This window comes from Malaclemys terrapin, chromosome 23, assembly GCF_027887155.1.
Source record: "Malaclemys terrapin pileata isolate rMalTer1 chromosome 23, rMalTer1.hap1, whole genome shotgun sequence".
NCBI classification, from domain to species: domain Eukaryota; kingdom Metazoa; phylum Chordata; order Testudines; family Emydidae; genus Malaclemys; species Malaclemys terrapin.
In genome coordinates, this window is record NC_071527.1 from 14,370,313 (window position 1) to 14,392,258 (window position 21,946).

Sequence of the window (21,946 nt, forward strand, 5' to 3'; positions counted from 1 at the left end):
GGCAGTCACTCCCAGACCTTCAAGGGAGAAGGTCTGTTTCCTGAGCGAAAAAGACCAGCACCATGGACAGCGCAGTGCTGGGCAGGCTCGGGGGAGTAGAGGAGAGCTCCAGCCCGAGACGTGAGGGACTAGACTTCGGATTGCGGTTGGCCCATGCGGCAGGAGCGAGCAGAAAGACTGTCGTTAAAAGCACACACACACCCTGGAAGGGGGTGAGATCAGACTAGGGCACTGCTGGAGGGCAGTGACCAGAAGCGGACGTCGCCGAGCAGGGAGCAACGCGGGTCCAGATATCAACGGGAGAGCAGACGGGCAAGACACCACACGCAGAAGGTGCTCCAGGACTGGCCAGAGCTAATTCCCGGAGCAACCAGCAGGAGACCCCAGTGGTGGTGAGTATTTACCCTGTCACAGTGCCATTGGATTAGAGGAGCTTGTGTGGCAAGATAAATACATCTCAGAACAGCCAGTAGAGCAGTGTATGTGTAGTATAACTATGTTAAAAACTCCCACCTTAACCTATTACTTCCCAACTCATGAGGATAAAAGAACTAACACACTGGATACCAGTAATATTCTAGACTTGAATGTCTCTTTGGGGGTCAATTGGACAAGTCTATACAAACTAATGAAGAGAAATAAACAAATTAGCCAACTGACTGAAACCACACGGACCCAGGTTCAGACATGCAGTTTGGCTATTTTACATGAGGGATTTGAAATATTAAGAGTATCTGCACAAGCAGAACAAATCACTATGCACCATTGGTATGATATTCTTAAAGGATGGTCCCCCTCTTGGTCTTCAACTTTAAAAAGTATGTTACATCCAATTGTTTTCTTTATTCTGATAAGTTTAATGTTAATTTGTAATGTGTGGCATGTGCTGTTGGATGAAAAGTCTGTATTTTAAACTGAAACCACAAGCTCACATTGTTTCCCAATACATAGCCTTGAAACAATTACTTAAAGTGTGACCCATTCAATACCCCTGGATTGAAGGGTCAAAAGGGGGACAATGTAGAACTGATGAATGAAATTGTTTTTTTAATTGTTCACTTTATTAATGTAACTTCATAAGTAAAGTTTTATGAATGAAACAATATTCATTCATAAAACCGGTTACCCCAATAACTGGCTAATTAACAGTTAAGATGCTTGTTAAGAGCCATAGCTGTTCAGCCCACTGCCCTTGTATGTTTCACTGTCAATCCAATTCCTGCTTAAATCACTGAGACTTGCACTGTTTTAGTATTGTAACTTCTGCTCACTGTTTGCCATTCACTACACTGGTCTATATTGTAACTTCTGTTCACTGTTTGCCATATTGTAATTCAAACTCCATTTTAAAACGCTCACTCCATTTTGTAAGGGCTTGCTGCAACCTTCATTTTTTGCAAACCCTGCTGTCTTCTTATTTAGTTTAGCTGTGTGAATGAGGTATGGATGGATGATGGAATCAACCTCCAGCCCCAGCCTGTCCTGATGAAATAGAGTTCGAACACCAACGGCTGAAGATGCAGACAAGAGCCCTAGCAAAGTAAGAAGAGTCCACCCTAAAAAGAAAAGAACAAGGGTACAATAGAAAGAAGATCAAAGCCAGGTCCGAGGCTGAAAGTCACGTCTGCAATTGACGGGTGATCAATCGCACCGAACCCAGAGGCCGTGTGGCACAGCAAAACCTATAGATTCTTGATTCAAACTAAAGCCTATAAAAAGATGGGTGAGATGGAAGACTTTGGGTAATGTTCTGCTGCCAACATCGAAGGACATCGGTGCATGTCTAACAGAGACCCACCCCTTCCTTGTGCCCGGCTTTCCTGGCCAGTTAGCCGCCACGAGCTACGATCCCAAGCTGTGAAATCAAGCCATGAACTCAAACTATGTTTAGGACTAGTAACTATCCAGCAGCTGCAGAACGTGTGTGTGTGTGTGTGTGTACACACAAAGTATTAGGTATCAACTAGTGGTTATAGATCAAATTTTTATCATAATAAACCTGGTATCTTTGCCTTATCCCCTGAAATGATCCTGTGTAGTTTTGTCTGCATAACACAGGTTACTGTGTGGCTGTTTACACACCTGCTGTGTCACTCCCCAGACATAGCTGCATTTCGGTGCTGGGTGAACTATCCCCACGCAGAGTTGCTGTGTGACTGTTACACAGCTGGCACGTCCCACCCCAGAGGTGGCTGGATTTAAATGCTAGAAGAATCGATACCTGGACCCACCTCTCGGGGTTTGTGACACTTCACCCCTTTGTGTGTGTGAAGGCTCTGAGGTGTAGCGAGCAAAGGGGTGCGGGAAGCACTCTTACCCTTTGCCACGTCTTGGGCTTGGGACAACGAATCGGACGAGTGGGGTAGCTAAATAGATGGTTAGATGGTACAGGATAGACAGAGAGTGGGGGGGGGGAGGATAGAAGAGGTGTATGTGGATGGATGGAGGGGAGGGGGAATGGATAGATGGGGTAGGGATGGGTGCAGATGTTTGAAGATGAATAGAGGGGATGGATGGGGTGGGGGATGGACAGAGGGGTGTGGATGGAGGGATGGGGTAGGTGGAGGGATGGGGATGACGGTGGGTGGGGAGGGAGGGAGGGATGGGGTGTGTAGTGTATGGAGGCATGGGTGTGTGGGGAGGGATGGGCAGGTATGGGCGTGGGCAGTGGGATCGGTGTCTGGGGGATTCGGGGAGGCAGAGGTGGGGTGTGTGGAGGTGGGGGGAGGGATCCCCACACTAACAACCCCCCATCCATCCATCCCCCCCCCATGACGAGCATCTACCAATTCCCCCCCCCCCCTTCCCACTGGCCTGGCATGTGTGTTTCTCTGGTTAGTGCCACATGAGCAGGTGGTTCTGAGGACTCCTTACTGGCCTGGGGTCAGATGAACAGGCAGCGATTGCTGGCATGTCAGGAGCCGCGGCCGGCCGGGCTGACCAGGACCCTGGGGCAGGGGGTCACTGCGGGGCGTCCAGCTGAATGGCCATTCTGTGTGGGGCAGGGACTCCCAACATGACTGCTGCAGGCTAGGACATAGGGAGCCCCCTGGTGGGGACATGGGGCAGCACAGGCTGGGGACCCAGCGGGAACCACCAGAGTCTGTCTGTGACTGGCAGCCTCGAGGGAGAAGCCCCTTTGGATTCATCACAGCCCAGGCCCACCTCAACTCTGCCACCAGGGCCACTCCTGGAGACCCGACAGCGCCCCCTGTTGGGAGAGGCCAGGCTGGAATAGCTGGGAGCTCCCCCCCAGCCAGCGCTCCTGCCCTGCTCCCTAGGGCACTGTGTGAAGTCAGGAAACTGGATCCAAGGCCTTCCACCCCTCAATCCCGACACACAGCCCCCCGATCCTCTCCCTCCACAGCTCTGCCGGTGCCCCTCAATCCCGACGCACAGCCCCCCGCTCCCCTCCCTCCACAGCTCTGCCGGTGCCCCTCAATCCCGACGCGCAACCCCCCCCGCTCCTCTCCCTCCACAGCTCTGCCGGTGCCCCTCAATCCCGACGCACAGCCCCCCGCTCCTCTCCCTCCACAGCTCTGCCGGTGCCCCTCAATCCCGATGCGCAGCCCCCCGCTCCCCTCCCTCCACAGCTCTGCCGGTGCCCCTCAATCCCGACGCACAGCCCCCCGCTCCCCTCCCTCCACAGCTCTGCCGGTGCCCCTCAATCCCGACGCGCAACCCCCCCCGCTCCTCTCCCTCCACAGCTCTGCCGGTGCCCCTCAATCCCGACGCACAGCCCCCCGCTCCTCTCCCTCCACAGCTCTGCCGGTGCCCCTCAATCCCGACGCGCAGCCCCCCCGCTCCTCTCCCTCCACAGCTCTGCCGGTGCCCCTCAATCCCGACGCGCAGCCCCCCCGCTCCTCTCCCTCCACAGCTCTGCCGGTGCCCCTCAATCCCGACGCACAGCCCCCCGCTCCTCTCCCTCCACAGCTCTGCCGGTGCCCCTCAATCCCGACGCGCAGCCCCCCCGCTCCTCTCCCTCCACAGCTCTGCCGGTGCCCCTCAATCCCGACGCGCAGCCCCCCCGCTCCTCTCCCTCCACAGCTCTGCCGGTGCCCCTCAATCCCGACGCACAGCCCCCCGCTCCCCTCCCTCCACAGCTCTGCCGGTGCCCCTCAATCCCGACGCGCAGCCCCCCCGCTCCTCTCCCTCCACAGCTCTGCCGGTGCCCCTCAATCCCGACGCGCAGCCCCCCGCTCCTCTCCCTCCACAGCTCTGCCGGTGCCCCTCAATCCCGACGCACAGCCCCCCGCTCCTCTCCCTCCACAGCTCTGCCGGTGCCCCTCAATCCCGACGCACAGCCCCCCGCTCCTCTCCCTCCACAGCTCTGCCGGTGCCCCTCAATCCCGACACACAGCCCCCCGCTCCCCTCCCTCCACAGCTCTGCCGGAGCTGTCGGAGTGAGCAGCCCCGGGGCAGCTGCGATCGATTGGATCCATCACCAGCTCCCTTCCCAGCTCCCCTTTGGCCCCCAGCCGCCGAGGGGGGAGCAGGGGCTGAGGCCGGGGACCCCCGCGCACCTGACAGCTTGTCAGCCCTGCCAGTTAGTCTCGCTCTGCTGAAGGCAGGAGCTCCCGGCCCCTCGGCCTGGCGCGCTCCCCCACCCCCATGCTCCAGATGCCTGGCATGGCGGGTTGGATGGGGGAGGAGGGAGAGCCCAGATACCACTATGATGGCACATTTTGGAGAGAAAGAGGGGGGCCCCGACAGAGCTGGGGGCAGCTCAGGACTGGGCTAGCAGGAGGCTGCGGGTTGGGATTGAGGGGCACCGGCAGAGCTGGGTGGGGGAAGCCCAGGGCTCGCATCGTACACTCATACCCTACCAAATTCACGGCCATAAAACGCATCACAGGCTGTGAAATCTGGTCTCCCCCTGTGAAATCTGGTCGTTTGTGTGCCCTGAACTGTACAGATTTCCCAGGGAAGAGCAGCGTTTCCCACGGCGGGGGTCCTGACCCAAAAGGGAGTTGCAGGGGGTCCCAAGGTTATTTTAGGCAGCCAGAGGGCAGCGGCTGTTAGCCGGGCACCCAACTCAGAAGGCAGCGCCCCGCTAGCACCACCGCAACCCCCCTGACAATAACCTTGTGACCCCCCCCCCAACTCCTTTTGGGTCAGGACCCGACAATTACAGCCCCTGACATTTCAGATGGAAATAGCTGAAATCATGAAATTCATTATTTTAAAAATCCCATGACTGAAATTGACCAAAATGGAGGTGAATTTGGTAAGGCTCCACTCATACTGCAACTGCCCCCACCCGCCTGCCCCCCAACACACAGAGCCCAGAGGCCGTGAAATGGCCACTGAGGCAACCCCCCCCGCCCCCCGTGGGCATCAGGTGGTGCCTTTGCCTCACCATCAGGCTGCAGGCCCAGTGAGGTGGGCACCAGGCGGGTCCGGCTGTGGGGCAGGGAGAGGGGCTGGAGGAGACAAGGTGGAAGCCGAGGGCCATGGCGGGGGCGGAGGGGTGACGCCTCCATCCTCAGCGCTAGGGGGAGGGGAATTATCGACATCTCCGCACACACCCCATTCCTGCCTCCCTTGCCCCCCTCCGCTGCCTCTGCTTGGCTCTCTGCCCCACCCAGGCAGTACCGGGTTTACCATGGCACCAGTGGCTCCATGGCGACGGGCCCACACTCAGGCGGGGCCCTGGTGTCTGGATCGTGGCCCTGCCCCCCCTTTCTGAGCCCCCCCCCCCCCCCGCTCTACCCCTTCCCCCGACCCCTGGGCGTGACTGGGCCGGGCGGGTTTTCTGGGGTCACCAGGGGTCTGCCCTGCTTCCCAGCATAGCTCCGGCTCCGGGCGGGCCCCACCGCCCACCTCCCCAGCCAAGCTCTCTGGGACTGGTGCAGGGGATGAGTCGGTCTCTGCCAGTACAGGGTGGGGGGAAGCCTCTTCCATACCCCCCAACTCTCCCAATCATCACCCCAACATCCCCCTCTCCTGGTGCACACCTGGGGCTCCTTAGCAGCTGGGGCCCTGCAGGGTGTGAGGCGGCAGCAGGAGCCTGATGTGTTGGCCAGGCACAGACGCCCCTGCCCCTCGTGATCCGTCCCCTGCCTGGGACTCAGGGCTGGGAGGTCCCATCTGCTCCGTCGCTGTGAGACGTCCCATCCACGGCCCCCACTGCACCCCTTGCTCTGTCCAGCCTCAGCCCCATCCCCCTCTGTCCGTCCATTCATCCATCGCTTTCTGTCCGTCCTTCCCCGGACACCCCCTCTATCCATCCCAAGCCGCATCTGTCTCTCTAGTGTCTGTCTGTCCTTCTGTCTTTCTCTCTGTGCTGTCCCCGGAGCTGCCTGGCACACGCCCCCTCTTCCCAGGCCATGCCCAATTCCGGGCAGCCTCGTTCCGGCCTCTGTTCTGTGCAACAACACGGGATTGTGGGGTGGGTTTGGTTCTAGCCACGTCTTTCTGGCCACTCGGGCCGTACACCCACCCCCACCACCTGGCTGAACCCCCATCGTCGAGGGAAGGGGCCGCCCCTCTGCACCCCCTACTGGCCAGGTGTGGCCCTGCAGGTGCGCCCCACTTTCCCTTCCCCCGGCTGGGGGCAACCTGGGGGGTTGCTTAGAGCTGGGCAATGAGATGCCAAACACCCAAATGACCATGGGTCTCCTTTCGAGGCTGGGCCTTGGGTCCCAGACCTGGGGGAGGGGGTGACACATGGATCTTTTGGGGCCCCGGCAGGTCACTATGTCAAAAGCCCCCAAGCTCCCTGAGTCAGACCCCTGGGAAATCTTGGGGTTCAGGGTCCAGTCTGGCTCCTGTGATGTGATGTCTAGTTGGCGTGAAGGAGAAAACCTCTCCCAGCTGCAGCACTTCTGCTGTTTGACACCGCAGAACCTGGTCCCTAGAGCGGCTTTTCGGACGAGAATTTGGGGCCCCTTGAAGATCTTTGCGGGGGGAGTGTCCCCTTTGCACCCCCAGGAGCTCCCTATAACACAGCCACGTGCCAGGGGCACTGGGACGGCAGTTAAAGGCTCTTGCCACTGAGCCCAAGTTCGGACGATCCAACACATAAAGGTCCAAAGGAAAATGGCTCGGTCAGGCCTGGTCCGTGGCTGTGGCCTGACATCGGAGGCTGTGACCGAGGGGAAACGCCCTGGGACTCACTTGTAAAATGGTCCGGTCTGTGATCTGCTCCTGTAATGAGGGGGGATCGGGATCTACGACAGCCCTGAGCCGGTGAAACCACCCCCGGAAGTGAAAGATTTCCTGGCCTGCTGCCCTGACATGCAGGACCCCAGCCCAGCCCATGTTCAGCAGCCTCTGGGGGCGGCTGGCTCTCACTCAGTCCTGAGCCTTGTACCAGCGCTGAGGGGCCCCCGGTGATCTGTGGGTGCAGGTGGGGAATCTATAGAGCCATAAGGGGGGATGGTGCTGCCCCCCGCACAGCCTTGCTCTCAAGAACTCCCATGATCCCCCGGGAAAGTCATGCTAAGTGAAACCCCTCGATGCTGGGAATGAGCCCCCCTCCCATCAGCTCTGGGCCCCAGGGGCTGAGATCCCTCTGACCTCTCCTCTGCTTCCCTGCCGACCCCCCCCAGGCCACCCCCGGCAGTCCCAGCTGCCCCAGCCCGGCGTGCGGGAAGCACCTGCAGCACTGCCAGGCAGGGAAGGAGCCAGCGTGTCTGGCATTGATCAGCTTGGAGTTGTTCACATGGGAAGCTTTTAAATCCTTGGTCATTTCCCTGGGTGTTTTGAGCAAAGTGGGGAGGGTTGCGGTGGGGTTAGGGCTGAGGGCTGGGGGCTGACCCAAGTGTATCTGGGACCAGAGCCCTGGAGGTGCCTCGCCCTGGAAATGGGAAAGAAAGAGGAAAAGAAAAAGAATGAAAAATGAAGGAAAGAAAGAATCCGAGTCTCCCAGGAGAGTTGGTGCCTGGATCTGTCTTTTAACCCTGCCCGTGGTTAAAGCAGCTCCCTCCGTCGCTAGGGGGCACCAGTGCTGGACCCTTGCTGTAGGACACCTCCACTTTTTGGACCAGTGATCCAGATCTGGCAGCGTTTGGGGCACTTGCTTAAGAACCCAGTGACCTTTTGGACTCATGTTCTAGCACCGGAGACCTTGTGGCTCATTGATCTAGGCCAGGGGTGGGCAAACTACGGCCCGGGGCCCGGATCCGGCCCGCGAGCCATTTTAAGCCGGTCTGCGAGCTCCCGCTGGGGAGCGGGGTCTGGGGCTTGCCCCGCTCCAGTGCTCCAGCCAGGGCACAGGGTCTGGGCCGCAACACGCAGCTCCCAGAAGCTGCGAATGGCCCCACTCCGGCTCCTAAGCACTCCAATGGGAGCTGCAGGGGCGGTGCCTGTGGATGGGGCAGCGCACAGAGCTGCCTGGTGGCGCGTCCACATAGGAGCCGGAGAAGGGGCATGCTGCTGCTTCCGCGAGCCGCTTGAGGTAAGCGCTGCCCGGAGCCTGCACCCCTGAGCCTCTCCCCACACCCACAACCCTCTACCCCAACCCTGATCCCCCTCCCACCCCTCAAACCCCTCAGTCCCAGCCCAGAGCACCCTCCTGCACCCCAAACCTCTCATCCCCAGCCCCACCCCAGAGTCCACACCCCCAACCAGAGCCCTCACCCTCCCCCCCTGCACCCCAACCCCAATTTTGTGAGCATTCATGGCCCACCATACAATTTCTATTCCCCGATGTGGCCCTCAGGCCAAAAAGTTTGTCTACCCTGATCTAGGCTACTGGGGCAACGACCCTCTAGAACCTAGATCACAACAATATTTTGGCATTGTTCCAGCCCACATCATTTTAGTGTCAATCTAGAACATGCCGCACCATTCTGGAGCCTGAGTCTAGAACACAGCAGCATTTTGTTGTTCGCGTTTACACTGGGGTGTGGTCAGGGATCCCCCGGCACCATACATACATGCAATAAAATGACACCGGAGATGACGGCCGTAGCATTTTGGAGGTTGGCTCTAGACAGCAGCGGGGGCAATGCAGCCCAGGGGCCAGCACTCTGCCCTGTGACTCAGAAGCCAACGGTTCTAGTCCTGGGTCTACCAGAGCCCTGGGCTGAATAGGTGCCGCTCCAGTTATTACCATTTCACAGACTGTCAAACAAGGGGGTTTCCATCTAAACCGTCTCTCCATGGAAAGGGTCCAGGGCTAGTGTGGAAACAAACACCCAGCTTAATACTTCACATGGCAAACGCAGTCACTGGTTTCCCTTCTCTTCTCTTATCTGTACAAAGAGCTTTGAAGGATTTTTAGTGGGTGTTTGCCAAGGGACTGAGCAGGGTGAGGTCTCTGGATACCAGCGCCCGAACCTCGTTTAATGTGGGAGAGGGACTGGGTTATGTTAACGCCTTTGGGCCCCTGTATTCCAGCTAAATCAATACAGAGCTCCGACGAGACAATCAGGCCAGACAGCCGAGGTGGACTGTAGTGTTTCAGGCAGCGAATCTAGAACACTGCAGGATGTGGGGGCAAATACTCAAGAATACCAGTGTCTAGAAAGAGCATGTCATTTTGGGTCGTTGCTCTAGAAAGCCATGTTACTGTGGGCTGCGACTCTAGAATCCCGCAGCATTTGGACCAGGCCTCCAGACCCACCACACATTATTGTATCCAGAATGTCGTAGTGCTTGGTGCGACTGCTCTAGAGCAGCCCTGTGTTTCTGGACTTGACTCTAGATTGTCACAGCACTCGGGATGATTATTCTGGAATGCCTCCATGCCTTGGGCCGTGACTCTAGAATATTGCCGGGTTTGGACCAGGCCTCCAGAACACAGCAGCACTTTTGGGTTGCGGCTCTAGAACACCACATTGTTTGAAGCCCTGCCTCTAGAATGCCAGGGCACATGGGGGCCCGTTACGAGAACTCTGCAGTATGTGGGCCCATCGTTCTAGAACATAGCAGCATCGTGCCCCGTGGCTCTAGACCAGCGGTGGGCAAACTTTTTGGCCTGAGGGCCACATCTGGGTATGGAAATTGTATGGCGGGCCATGAATGCTCATGAAATTGGGGGTTGGGGTGCGGAAGGGGGGAGGGCTCCAGCTGGGGGTGCGGGCTCTCAAGTGGAGCTAGGGAGGAGGGGTTGGGGGTGCAGGAGGGTGCTCCGGGCTGGGACCGAGGGGTTTGGAGGGCAGGAAGGGGGTCAGGGCTTGGACAGGGGTGTGCCTGCAGGCTCCGGGCGGTGCTTACCTGAAGCAACTCCCAGAAGCAGCGGCGTGTTCCCCCCTGCGGCTCCTACACGGAGGTGCAGCCAGGCAGCTCAGCGCACTGCCCCATCTGCAGGCGCCACCCTGGCATCTCCCATTGGCCATGGTTCCTGGCCAATGGGAGCTGCAGGGGCGGCGTGCGGAGTCTCCTAGCTGCCCCTATGTGTAGGAGCCAGAGGGGGGACATGCCGCTGCTTCCGGGAGCTGCGCGGAGCGGGGCAAGCCCTGGACCCCGCTGCCCAGTGGGAGCTCAAGGGCCAGATTAAAATGTCTGGCGGGCCAGATGTGGTCCCTGGGCCATAGTTTGCCCAGCCCTGCTTTAGACCACCGTAAATGGGCTCGTGGCTCTAGAATGCCATCCAGGCCTGTTTCTGTGACTCCCATCGTCCTTTCCTGTCTCTGCCCTACAAACGGTTCCCACCTTGATTGTTCAGTCCAGATTGGATGCTGTTCTAAGAGATCTGCTCCAGGAATCGTTTGGGGGAAGTCCTTCGGCCCGTGTTCTCCAGGAGGTCAGACCAGATGATCCCACCAGTCCCTTGGAAGCTCAGACTCTATTTTGTCCTGTTCTCACCATGTTGGTCTGTTCCGCGCCCTTCTCTCCCCGCCCTGCCCGATCTGCACCTCGGAAGCCCTGACTCTCCATTCACAGATGCCTGGCCTGGCCCACTGGGCTCTTTCATACCAATTTTAGTTCTCGGATTTGCTTTAAAGTGCCATACATTGCTCCGAGGGCGACTCTTGGGAGAGCGCGGCAGCCAGGGCTCTCGGAAACAGGCAAAAGGGAGGGGGGGGAGGAATAGTTCCATTTGCAGGAGGAAAAATAATCCCAGTTTCTGACAGATGATATGTCAGTGACGGGCAGCATGAGCAGGGAGTGGCGCCGCGGGGATGGGGGGGGGAGGAGGAGGAGGAGGATCCATTTCCTACAGATGCTGGTGAAATTCTGGGCTTGATTTTTGGTGCCTAGCTACTGACACGAGCCTGGGAATTAGCAGAGCTCCGGAACACTCCTGGGCTGCACAGCTCCCCACACACACCCACACAGTGAAGGAGGAGCCGGCGTCCTGTCCAAATGGCTGAATGGAGTCATTCTGGATCAAGCCCCAGCAAGGACTGATGCGGTCCAGTGGGTAGCACCTAAGGTAGGAGTCAGGACATTGGGGTTCTGGCTGGGCCTACTCTGGGCAAGCTGCCTCCTTTCTCTGTGCCTCAGTTTCCCCACCCAAACAGTAGAGTGTAAGGTCTTTGGGGGCAGAGGCCGTCTCTCAGTATGTTTCTCTGCAGACAATGGGGCTCTGATCTCAGTTGGGGTCTGTGCAGCACCTGACACAATGGGGTCCTCATCTGGGGCTTTCTGTACAACACTGGGGACAAGGAAGCCCTGATTTCAGCTAGAGCCTCTAGGGTCTGGTGTGTTATTAATAACTCACAGTTTGGGAACACGCGACAGAGGGAGAATTATTCGGATGATGGTTTGGAATCATGATTGGCTTTCCGTGCTCTAGCTCAAGCATCAGATATGGGCTGGAGGTAGGAATAGCTGGGCGGATTCTCTGGTGTCTGCTATACAGGGGTCAGCCTGGAGGGCCTGAAAATCTAGGAATCTATGAAAGTTGCAAACAGAAAGAGAAGGGAAATTCCTCCGGTACATTATTTGTTGCAAACTTTGGCCCCGTTCTAGCAAGGACACTGTTCCCCCCCCGTTTCTGTGAGCAGGATGTCAGTTTAATGATGCATATAAAAGGGAGCACTGCTATTCCATGTTAGGGCATTGGGGTCAGCACTGACTGAGGGTACGTCTTCACTACCCGCCGTATCGTAAGTAGCAATCGATTTATCTGGGATCGATATATCGTGGCTCGTTAAGACGCGATATATCGATCCCCGAACGTGCTCACCGTCGACTCTGGAACTCCACCAGAGCGAGCGGCGGTAGCGCAGTCGACGGGGGAGCCGCAGCCGTCGATCCCGTGCCGTGTGGACCCCAGGTAATTCAATCCAAGATACTTCGACGTCAGCTACGCTATTTGCGTAGCTGAAGTTGCGTATCTTAGATCGATCCCCCCCGCCCCAGTGTAGACCAGCCCTGAGACAGGAGAGCGCCCCCTGCTGAGCCCACACCCTGCTCCCTGCAGCACAGCGCCCCCTAGCGCTGCACTGGGGCATTGGGGTCAGAGCTAACTGAGACAGGAGAGCGCCCCCTGCTGACACCCTCCCACCCCCAATTCTTTTCTCTCTCTGTGCGGCCCCTGTGGCCAGGCATCCCCCATGAAATGTCCGATCACGTGGTGCCGGTGGCTCGGCTTGTTCGGTTCCCCTCTTCCCCCCTCACTCTGTCTCATTTTCCCTCTACTTATTCTACCCCCCCCTCCCCCCAGGAGAAAAAACGTTGCTCTCAGCACGAGAAAAAATAAATAGCAGTGAGCAGCATCTGAGACGGATGCAGGGAGCGGGGCGGCTGCAGAACATCCAGTGGAAGAGCTTAATGATATGATGCTTCCTCGCTAATGAACTTCTTGTGTTCACACGCAGCCTGCTGTTCTAGCTCCCCTCCAGCCCCCCCAAGCAAACAGCCAGCCCTGCCGAGGGGCTGAGCTAGTCCCCATCACCCCACGTCCCGCACGGGGGAGCTGGGCCCATGTCCCCGCTTGCTGCTGGCTTTGGTGGCGCTGCAGAGCGGCAATGGTGGAGGCTTGGTGGCCCCTTTAGGGGATGGGGGAGGTCATGGGGTACTACCATACCCCCGCTCCCAACAACCCGGGGCTCAGGGTCCGGGCAAAGTATTCCTGGGTCCATCCAGAGGGGGGGCAGCTAAGCAAGGCTGGCTCAGAGGGGTGGGGAATAGAGCACGGAGCCTTTCTCCTCTAGGGGGTGCCCATCTGGCGGGGGGCGGGAATGGGACACAGGAGCTTTTCTCCCCTAGAGGGCGCTGCTTGTAGCAATTGAACTCTTACCCGCTGCCCCCCATTCTGCTGCCTCAGGGGCCCCCTTGCTGCAGTTCATTCTGGCTCCCAGCAGATGGGCCACCACAGCCTCTGATGCAACCAACTCACATTAGCTCTCTTGGCTGCGGCCTGGTTAGTCACACACAGGCGCAAATGAGCCAGGGAGCCTGAACTCCTAAGCGGCTTGCCTGGGAGGGAGGGGGGAGAAGCGGAGCGGCGGCGCGCTCGGGGAAGGAGGCGGAGGTGACCAGACGCCACCTCCCCATTTAAGCGCGGACACTCGTCCCTTTGAGCTTCCAACGCCAGGCGAGTTCAGGTACCACTAATGGCAGCCGCCCACCCCCCGCCACATCCCTGAACTCCTTGGGCCTCCGGGGAGAGGAACAGCTCCCGGCTCATCATAGCAACGACAACTGTCCCCTAGAGCCGAACACCCCACACGCCAGTCTGATTTTATTTTTTTAAACAAAACTTTATTGGTAATTGTTTCAAATATGTTTACAACAAAGCACACTGTTAAAGAGGAAGTGGGGGCTGGGGGGGAGTTGTTTTGTTTTTTCCAGTGAAACAGGTTTTGTCGGAGGACACAGACGTGTTTCCCGGGGCGGGGCGGATGATATCCCCACCCTCTAGATGGGACTCTCGAGCTTCTTTGTGGGAAAGGGGGATTTTGGGGGGGAGGGCTAGCCACGGGGCTCCCCCCCTCCGCTCCTGACAGCGCTCATGTATTTATAATATATATAATTTATCTATGAAACCAAAAGAAGCTCACACACCTCCGCCCCGGAGAGAAACAAGAAATTCAACCGGCTGGTGAATACACACAGAGGGAGACAGGCTGGGGGGTTAGAACAGGACCACCACACTGATGCACTGCATTGGGGGCGGGAGGGCTGGCAGGGAGGATAAGTCAAGAATCAGACAGGAGGAAAAGTAAATGAATAGAACAAGAGCCCCCACACACGCACCTTCCCCCCCCCCCAATAAAGCAGGATCATGGCTAGGTATCAGCACCCCTTTCTCCCCCCCCAGCTGATCTCACATTGGAGGGGCTAATCATGGCTTAACGCCCCTCCAACCTGACCACAGATCTAATGGGGTCACTCCCTGGGGGGGCCAGTTGAGAGTTGGGAGGAGGGGAGGGGGGAGATCAGGGCCTAATTGGGATCCTGTGTTCCTGCCTACCCTCCTCTTCCCCCGCACCCTATTTTCTGGTTTCTCCTCCTGCATTGTCATCTTAAAATGTAAATCAACAGCATAAAATTGGAGGTGCAGAAAGGAGCCCCAGGCGGGTTGTGGGTAAGGGGAACCCTTCCCCCCACCAGAAAATCCTTTAAGGTTATTTCTGCAGGGCACCATTTGGCCTACGGGGGGGAGGGAGGGAGAAGAGTGTATAAGCCCCCACTGACCTGGGGGAAAATCACCAAGTGCCCCAGAACCAGATCCTACCTGCAACCCCCACCCCGACACACAAGAGGACAGGCCAAAGAAGGGGTGGGGGTGGGGGGTTGCTCACATTCACAGCCTAGATTCAAAAGGCAGCATTTTATTTCCAAAGGAAGCTAAAAATCCAAAACCCACCGGGGAGATTCCCTCTCCCAGCACCTCCATCCCAGCCTGTAACCGACTCCCAGATCTCCCCCCGCCAGTGTAAGATACCCCCAAACCAGACACCCCGCAGAGAGCAGCGGGGGTGGGGAAATACGGTCAGTTTCTACCTGAAAAAACAAAAATAAAAACAGATCTCTCTCTTTTTTTTCCTTGCTAAAACCTGGAAACATTCAAAGCTTGGAGAGTTAAAATTCCTGGCACTGGGGGGGGAGGGGAAGGGAGGTGTCACCGGGGATGGCGGGGGCTGATGTAGGGTAAGTTAGCCCAGCCCAGCCCCACGCCTGGGGTTTTAAAACCTCTTAGCCCCCTACCCAACACACACCCCCACGTCCCCCAACGGAAAATAAGGTTTAATTTACTAATTTATTTTTAATTAAAAAAAAAAAGCCCAACCCCCCCATCCCCGCATTTATAAAGTGAGACAAGATTTCCCTCCTTCTTCCTCTTTCCAGAGTGGTGGTGGGGGGCTGGGATTTTTTTCCCCCTTGGGGGGATTCAAAGTTATTCTGCCATGTCGGTGGGTGTTGGGGCATCTTTGCTCCACACCCTGCTCCCAGAAGCCTTTGCAAATAGCCATGAAGATCTGGGGGGGATTTGATGGCAAAAAACGCCCCCCCCCCTTCAAAAACTAAAAGCCACCAATAAAGCCAGTCAGGACGGTGGGGGTGCAGCACGTGTGGACTGAGAGGCAGTGTGGGGGTAACCCGATCAGTGTGAGGGGGTGGAAGGTACCCAGTGGGAGCTGAGAGAGAGAGAGAGAGAGAGAGAGAGAGGGGGAGAGAGAGAGAGAGAGAGTGTGTGTGTGTGTGTGTGTGTGTGTGTGTGTGTGTGTGTAGTAATCTGTTTAAACCCCAGGTGAGGGGGGATGAGGAGAGCTGCTCGGGGGGGGCTGCAGGCTTGTGATGGGGGGGGAAGCATGTGCAAGTGGGGGGGATCAAGGGTGCGCATGGGAGAATTTAGACTCCTGCCCTTCTCTACTGTCATTTACTTAGTACAGGTTTAGAATAAGGGGTCTCCCGCTCCCCCCGCAAACCAGATCCAGGCAAATCCCTACCCCCCACCCACAAAAATAAAACACACAGGCAAGGAACTCTGGTCTTTCTGCTGATCAAATCCAACCCCGCCCCCACCTGCTCCGCGCGCGCCCTCCCGGGGTGGGGCCGCTGGCCCTAGAACTCAGCAAACTCCTTGGCGCACTTCTCAGTGATCGAGACTCGGATCTCCTCTTCCTCGTAGTCGTCGAAGTTACTCGTGTCGCCGGGGCCTTTGCACTTTGGTATAAAAGGAGCTTCCACCTGCAAAGGGAGGGGAGGGGGAGGTTGGGGACGAGGTGAGGGATCAATATTTGTATACCCCACACACACACTCCTGGGTCTGCTAGGGGCGCACAATCAGGCCCCAACTTTGTAACAAGGCAGGCAAGGATCAGCCCCACCCCCCACTATCCAGCCAGAAACCCTCACACTTTGCAATCATGGAAGGGGGAGCCCATGACCCCGCTTAGGAGCCCAGAATCAGGGCCCCCAGCACTCTTAAGGAATACAGGATCAGGCCCCTTAGCAACCAGGTGAGGGATGCAGAATCAGTGCCTCCTCAAGTCCCCTTTTATCTAGCCAGAATCCCCTCCTCTCACTTTGCAGTCAGGGAAGGGCAGGGGGTCATGAGCCCCTTGGATCCCCGTAAAAGCCCCCACTTGCATCATCAGTAGGGTTTTAATCAGGACCTTCAGCACAGCCCTCTCCCACCTGAGCTAGAAGAATAACGCCATTATCTGGCAGCAGCAGTGGTAGGCTGTTATCCTCAGTGGGTGGGGACAGGACCATGCTTTTCCCGCCATGTTACGAACAGGTGACTGAGGGCTCCCTACTTTAAACCAATGCTGGGTGAACACATTTCCCCCTAGTGGTTGGATCCAGCCACAACACCCTGCTACAGAGTCCCAGTAACCAATGCGCTCCGATAGGCCTGGGCACTGATGATCCCAGGTTCAATTCCTGCTGACGGAGGTTGCACACGTGGAAGTTATCCAGGTTCGCTTCTTCCCATCGCCCCGCCACCGCCCTCCTACCTTCCTCTGGTAGATGGCGATCCAGTCAGTAGTAGCAAACCACTTGTGGTTCTTGATGTCATTGACCCCGTTCTTGAGGTTGCCAAAGCGTTTGGTGAGGTCCACCTGTAGCAGGTTCCGGAGCAGGTCCTTCAGGTCCGAGCTGAAGTGAGACGGGAACCGGACCTGGGGCGGGAGGAGAGACAGAGGTCTGGCTTTTACCTGCCCTGTCCTTGTGGCTAGATTCACAGATACACCTAATAATGTACAGCCCCTAGCACAGAGGGGTCCTGACCCATGACTGGGGCTTGTAGGTACTATTGTAATATACACCTCATAATAAATAACGAGCCCTTTAAAAACACTCCAGGACAATGAGTGGACAAGAAGTGGAGGCGCTACTGAGGACTGACACAGGAGCTGAAATGGTTAATTAGCAGCCACACCCCAGCTCTCATTGAGCATTTTTCCTCCACAGATCTCAAAGCAGGGCTGCCGCATCACTATCCTCATTTTACGTAAGGGGAAACTGAGGCAGAGGGAGACGTGACTTGCCCACGGACACTCAGCAGGCTGGTAGGAGAACCGGGAACAGAACCCAGGTCTGTTAAGTTCCCCACTAGCTTTAAGGCTGACCGTGTCCAACACGAGTGCTTGGAGATCCTTGGCGAGAAGGCGCTGGGGTGGGCAGAGGAATATTATGGGCTCTTGGTTACTATGGTGATGAGTGCTCTACCAGTGCCTGGAGAAGACTGATGTGTTTAAGGAATGTTTAGTCTTGCAACGCATCAGAGTTGTGGAGGGTTTTGCAACTCACAACAGTGTATAAGAAAACCAAAGGCACCTGTTCCAGGAGTCCCCATGGGAGTTACAGAGAGCACCATGGTGGTGGGGTGGGGGATGGAGTCCATGTGTTGGGGAAATAGGGGCACATGGCGAGAGAGGGTCCATGTGTGGGGGACACAATGGGGAGGATGTCCATGTGTTGGAGAACCGAGGTACGTGGCAAGGGAGGGTCTATGTGTTGGGGTGCAGGGGGAATGGGGTACATGACAGGGAGGATGCCCACAGGTTGGGGATTGGGGAAGCATGGGAGGGCATGAGCATGTCGAGGGTGCGAGCACCTCTCTGATCAGTCGCTGAGACTTGGCACCCCCCTTTACCTGGCGAACCCCGCCCCCCCAAATCACACAAGTGTCCCCTCCCCCAGCCCAAATACCTTGCCAGAGACGATCTTCTCATAGATCTGAATGGGCTGGTCCGCGAAGAACGGGGGGTAACCAGCCGCCATCTCATAGATAAGGACGCCGAGGGCCCACCAGTCCACAGCCTTGTTATAACCCTGCCCAGGGAAAGCAGGCCAGGGTCACGCACCGAATGTTTGGGGGTGGGGGGGAACCACCTGGTGGCCAGGGATCAGCTAGAGATCAAGCAGTGGACAGGCCCTGCCAAGCTCACCTTGCTGAGGATGATCTCGGGGGCCAGGTATTCCGGGGTCCCACACAGAGTCCAGGTTCGGCCTTTCACCCGCTTGGCAAAACCAAAATCCGTCACCTGGAGCCAAAACACAGAGAGGGGAGAAGCTGGATCAGCCCGGAAGCTGTGACAGCAGGAGGGGAAGGGGGGAGGGATCGCTCAGTGGTTTGAGCATTGGCCTGCTAAACCCAGGGTTGTGAGTTCAATCATTGAGGGGGCCATTTAGGAAACTGGGGTAAAAATCTGTCTGGGGATTGGTCCTGCTTTGAGCAGGGGGTTGGACTAGATGATCCTGAGGTCCCTTCCAACCCTGGGATTCTATGATAATTGATGTATTCTGGCTATGTTACATTTCTGGGGGTGTCTTGGCTTTGGGAAGGGGATGGCAGCAGAGAGAGACTTGGGCAGGGAGGAGATCACTGCAGGGAGCCAGGAGCCAGCCCTGGGAAGGGAAGGGAAGGGAGGGGAAGGGAGGGGAGGGGGGCAGCCTCACCTCGATGTAGCCCTGCTGGTCTATCAGGAGATTCTCTGGCTTCAAGTCTCGGTAGATGAGATCCAGCGAGTGCAGATACTCAAAGGTCAGGACGATCTGAGCAGCGTAGAACCGGGCGTGAGGTTCACTGCAATGAGGTGGGAGGAGAACGTGGGCATCCCAGGCCAGATCCGTCCCCTCTCAGCCAGCCCAGCACCGTCGGCCCCCTGCCACTCCCACCTTCACCTTCCTTATAGATCCCTGACTCCATCTACTCCGGCAATCCCTGGCAAGATGCCCCAATGCTTCTAGGCCTGGTGGCCCTATCTGCCCAAGCACACACATCCCATCCATCATTGCTAGACCTCTGACTCCATCCAGCCTGGCAACCCAGGGCAAGCCCCCTCCCAGACCAGCATCTCCCCCCGTAACCCCAACACACACACCCATGGACCCCCAGCTCCATCCAGCCTGGCCCCATCTAGCCCTGGCATCCCTGCCACTGACTGTGGCTAGTGTTGGCAGAAGACCTCAGCAGCCCTCCCCATGGGGAATCCCTTCCTGACCAGCCCAGCTGGGGATCAGGTCATGCCCTGCAACATGAGGATCAAAGCCAGCATCACTGCAGATGCTGCTAGTGGATAATAGGTCTAGTTCTCTACTCAACTAAATCCCAAATTCACAGCTGTGGAAACTGAGGCACAGAGTGATTCTCCCCCCCTTCCCACAAGGAGTGGATGACAGAGGCAGCAATAGGACCCAGGAGTCCCGACTCCCAGTCCCTCTGCTCTAAGTGCTAGATCCCACTGTCCTCCCGGAGCCAGGGAGACAATCCAGGAGTCTAACCGCCACCCAGCTCTAACCAGTAGCGACACTGTACCCAACATCGGCTCCCGTGGCAATGCTCACCTGAACCTCCCGATCCGCCGTAGGTGGGAGAACATCTCCCCGCCCGGGATGTATTCCATCACCATATACAGATTGGAGTTATCCTAGAAGGAAATGCAGCAGCAACGGAGTGCAAGGGGGCCACCCGGCAGTGCCTGCGACACCAGGATGAAACTGCTCCCCACACCCCTGCTCCTTTATTAGCCCCATCCCTTTCCGGGCGCTAACTCCACATGTCTCAAGGTAGCCTGATGCAGTGGCCGGGCTTTGCCATAGCACTAAATGCAGTGCACCCGCTGTCTGGGAGAGAACACCCTACTACTGCCGCCAGCTGCTGCTGTTACTCCTTTAGCTCAAGGGCCAGAGGGGCTGCACTGCGATGCCGAAGGTCCCAGGCACACACCTGCAGTGGGAGTTGCTGCACAGACGCAGCTGGGGAATAGACTCACTAATGAGAGGGCGCGAGCTTTATTTGCTTGGAGTATTTAGTGCTAGAGCCCTAGAAAATCCAACCCCTCCCCACACATCTGGTCTAGGGGCAGGGACGGGTGGGCCCAAGAGGGATTTCCAGCTGCGACGTCTACAATCAAAGGGGAAACCCAACCTGCCGCCCGGTCGGACACCCCAAAGGACCAGAAGCAGGAAGTGAAACTTCTCAAAAGCAGAGTGTGAAATTGACCAGGCTGGCTTCATCCTCCCCCACGCCTGCAATGTCAAAGAGCAGCCTCCGAAGTAACTCCGTTGAGCCCAACAAAGCCATTCCGCTAGTGAGACCCTACCCGGCTCAGTGATGAGAACATGAGCATGAAGCACCCGCGCACGCGCCAGCGGAGACCACTGCCCCTGCCCTCGAGCCCAGGGTGAATTTCCAGCTAGCCCTGGAGAGAGGGTCCAGGCGGGACATGGGCTGAGCGCCCCATGCTGTACGGTCAGAGGTCTTTTTCTGCAGCCAGATTAGGAGAGCAGGAGCCAAGAAGCAGAAAGTCACATCCTCACATTCCATCTAAATTATATCAGAACAATGGAATACCGGGCTGGTAAGAAGGCTCCTGTCCTCACAGTGCCCAGCATCACCAGGCAAAGAAACAGATCTTAGGATGCTCAAAGGAATCACTTAGCAGCAGTGTGGCTGTGAAATCTCTACATCTTGATTGTTTCCCCTTGCTGGTCCCCACTTCTCTATTGTTTATCTGTCGGCTTCTTTGATTGTTTCTGGTACATAACTAATTTTGCCAGGTGTACATCAGCGAAGGTGGTGGTGTATGACTGGGTAAAGAATTGTTTCACACTACGATAGGATTGCTCAGAGAATTATTTTGTAACACTTCAGTAAAATGATTGGTTAAGGGAGAGCTAAGCAGGACTCAAGTTTCACTATATAAACTGGGTTCAAAAGGAAGTTCTGGGGAACCAACTCCAGGACACAGCCCAGCATCAGCGCTGCCAGATCTCAACACCCTGCCAATGACACCATGCAGAACCTGGAGTCCCAGGACGAGCTGATCCTGACTGGCCAGCAGGGAAAGTTCGTCTGCTTATTGGGAGTGATGGGCATTGTATGAGTAGCATGTGTATTCTGTTCTGGTAACTGTGACGAAGTGGGGGGTTTTCTTGGGTTTTCAATGGTTTGCATGTAGAGGGGGTGGGACTCAGTTTCCCTGAGTGTTACTGGTTTAACGAGGTGGTGGGAGAGGGAGTTTGTTGTTACAGAGGACCAGCGACAGAACTTGGAACCCCAGCCTATGGCCTGGAGAATGGATACCTCAGCGACTGGTGACCTGGTGACCAGGAGGCCCAGCTCGGGAGTCACAGCTGGTTCTGGCCAGTGGGAAGACAATGGGCTGTGAAGAGAGGACCCCAGTGACCTGAACAGGTGGTTCCAGCCAGAAGACAGAAGACAGGAGAGGCAGCCCTGTTTACCTGGAGAGAAGACAATGGACAGAGGCAGGGCCTGCGGCCGGTGATCTCAGATGCCCAGCTGGGAAGCAGGGGGGCTCTGGGCTGGAGAGGGAGAGCAAGCAGAGCCCACCTGGATGCAGGCGAGACTTGGATGTGCTGTGCTGAGGGAGGGCAGGCCCGAGGGCCCTGAGAGTTTCCTGTGCTGTGTTCAGATGCTCAATAAAGCCTCCTGTTTTATGCTGGCTGAGTCATTCCAGTCTAGAGAACAGGGTTGCATCAACCCCTTTGGGGGTGGAGGCCCCGGGGGTCCAGAGCGAGTGGACACCCTGAGGGGGCCCACGGCGAGAGACAGGTGTGCTAAGGCTCAGAGAGGTGCGGTTCCAGAAGGTGGAGGGGCTTAACCCCCAAGAGAAAGTGGACCCCT

The 21,946-nt window shown here is 57.0% G+C and overlaps 1 protein-coding gene across 3 annotated transcripts in view; it reads right to left on the bottom strand.

The window, feature by feature from the left end:
• Positions 1–13,580: 13,580 nt before the first annotated feature.
• The window catches only part of LOC128828393 (cAMP-dependent protein kinase catalytic subunit alpha), a 47,536-nt gene continuing 39,170 nt past the window's right edge, over positions 13,581–21,946 (bottom strand). For all 3 annotated transcript variants that reach the window (XM_054013056.1, XM_054013055.1, XM_054013057.1), the window contains exons 5-10: positions 19,645–19,727; positions 18,757–18,883; positions 18,246–18,341; positions 18,007–18,129; positions 16,809–16,973; positions 13,581–16,035 (exon numbers count right to left, since the gene is read on the bottom strand). In XM_054013056.1, coding sequence (XP_053869031.1) covers positions 15,910–16,035; positions 16,809–16,973; positions 18,007–18,129; positions 18,246–18,341; positions 18,757–18,883; positions 19,645–19,727 — 720 coding nt within the window. In that variant the 3' untranslated portion in view covers positions 13,581–15,909. The remainder of the gene's footprint in view (positions 16,036–16,808; positions 16,974–18,006; positions 18,130–18,245; positions 18,342–18,756; positions 18,884–19,644; positions 19,728–21,946) is intronic.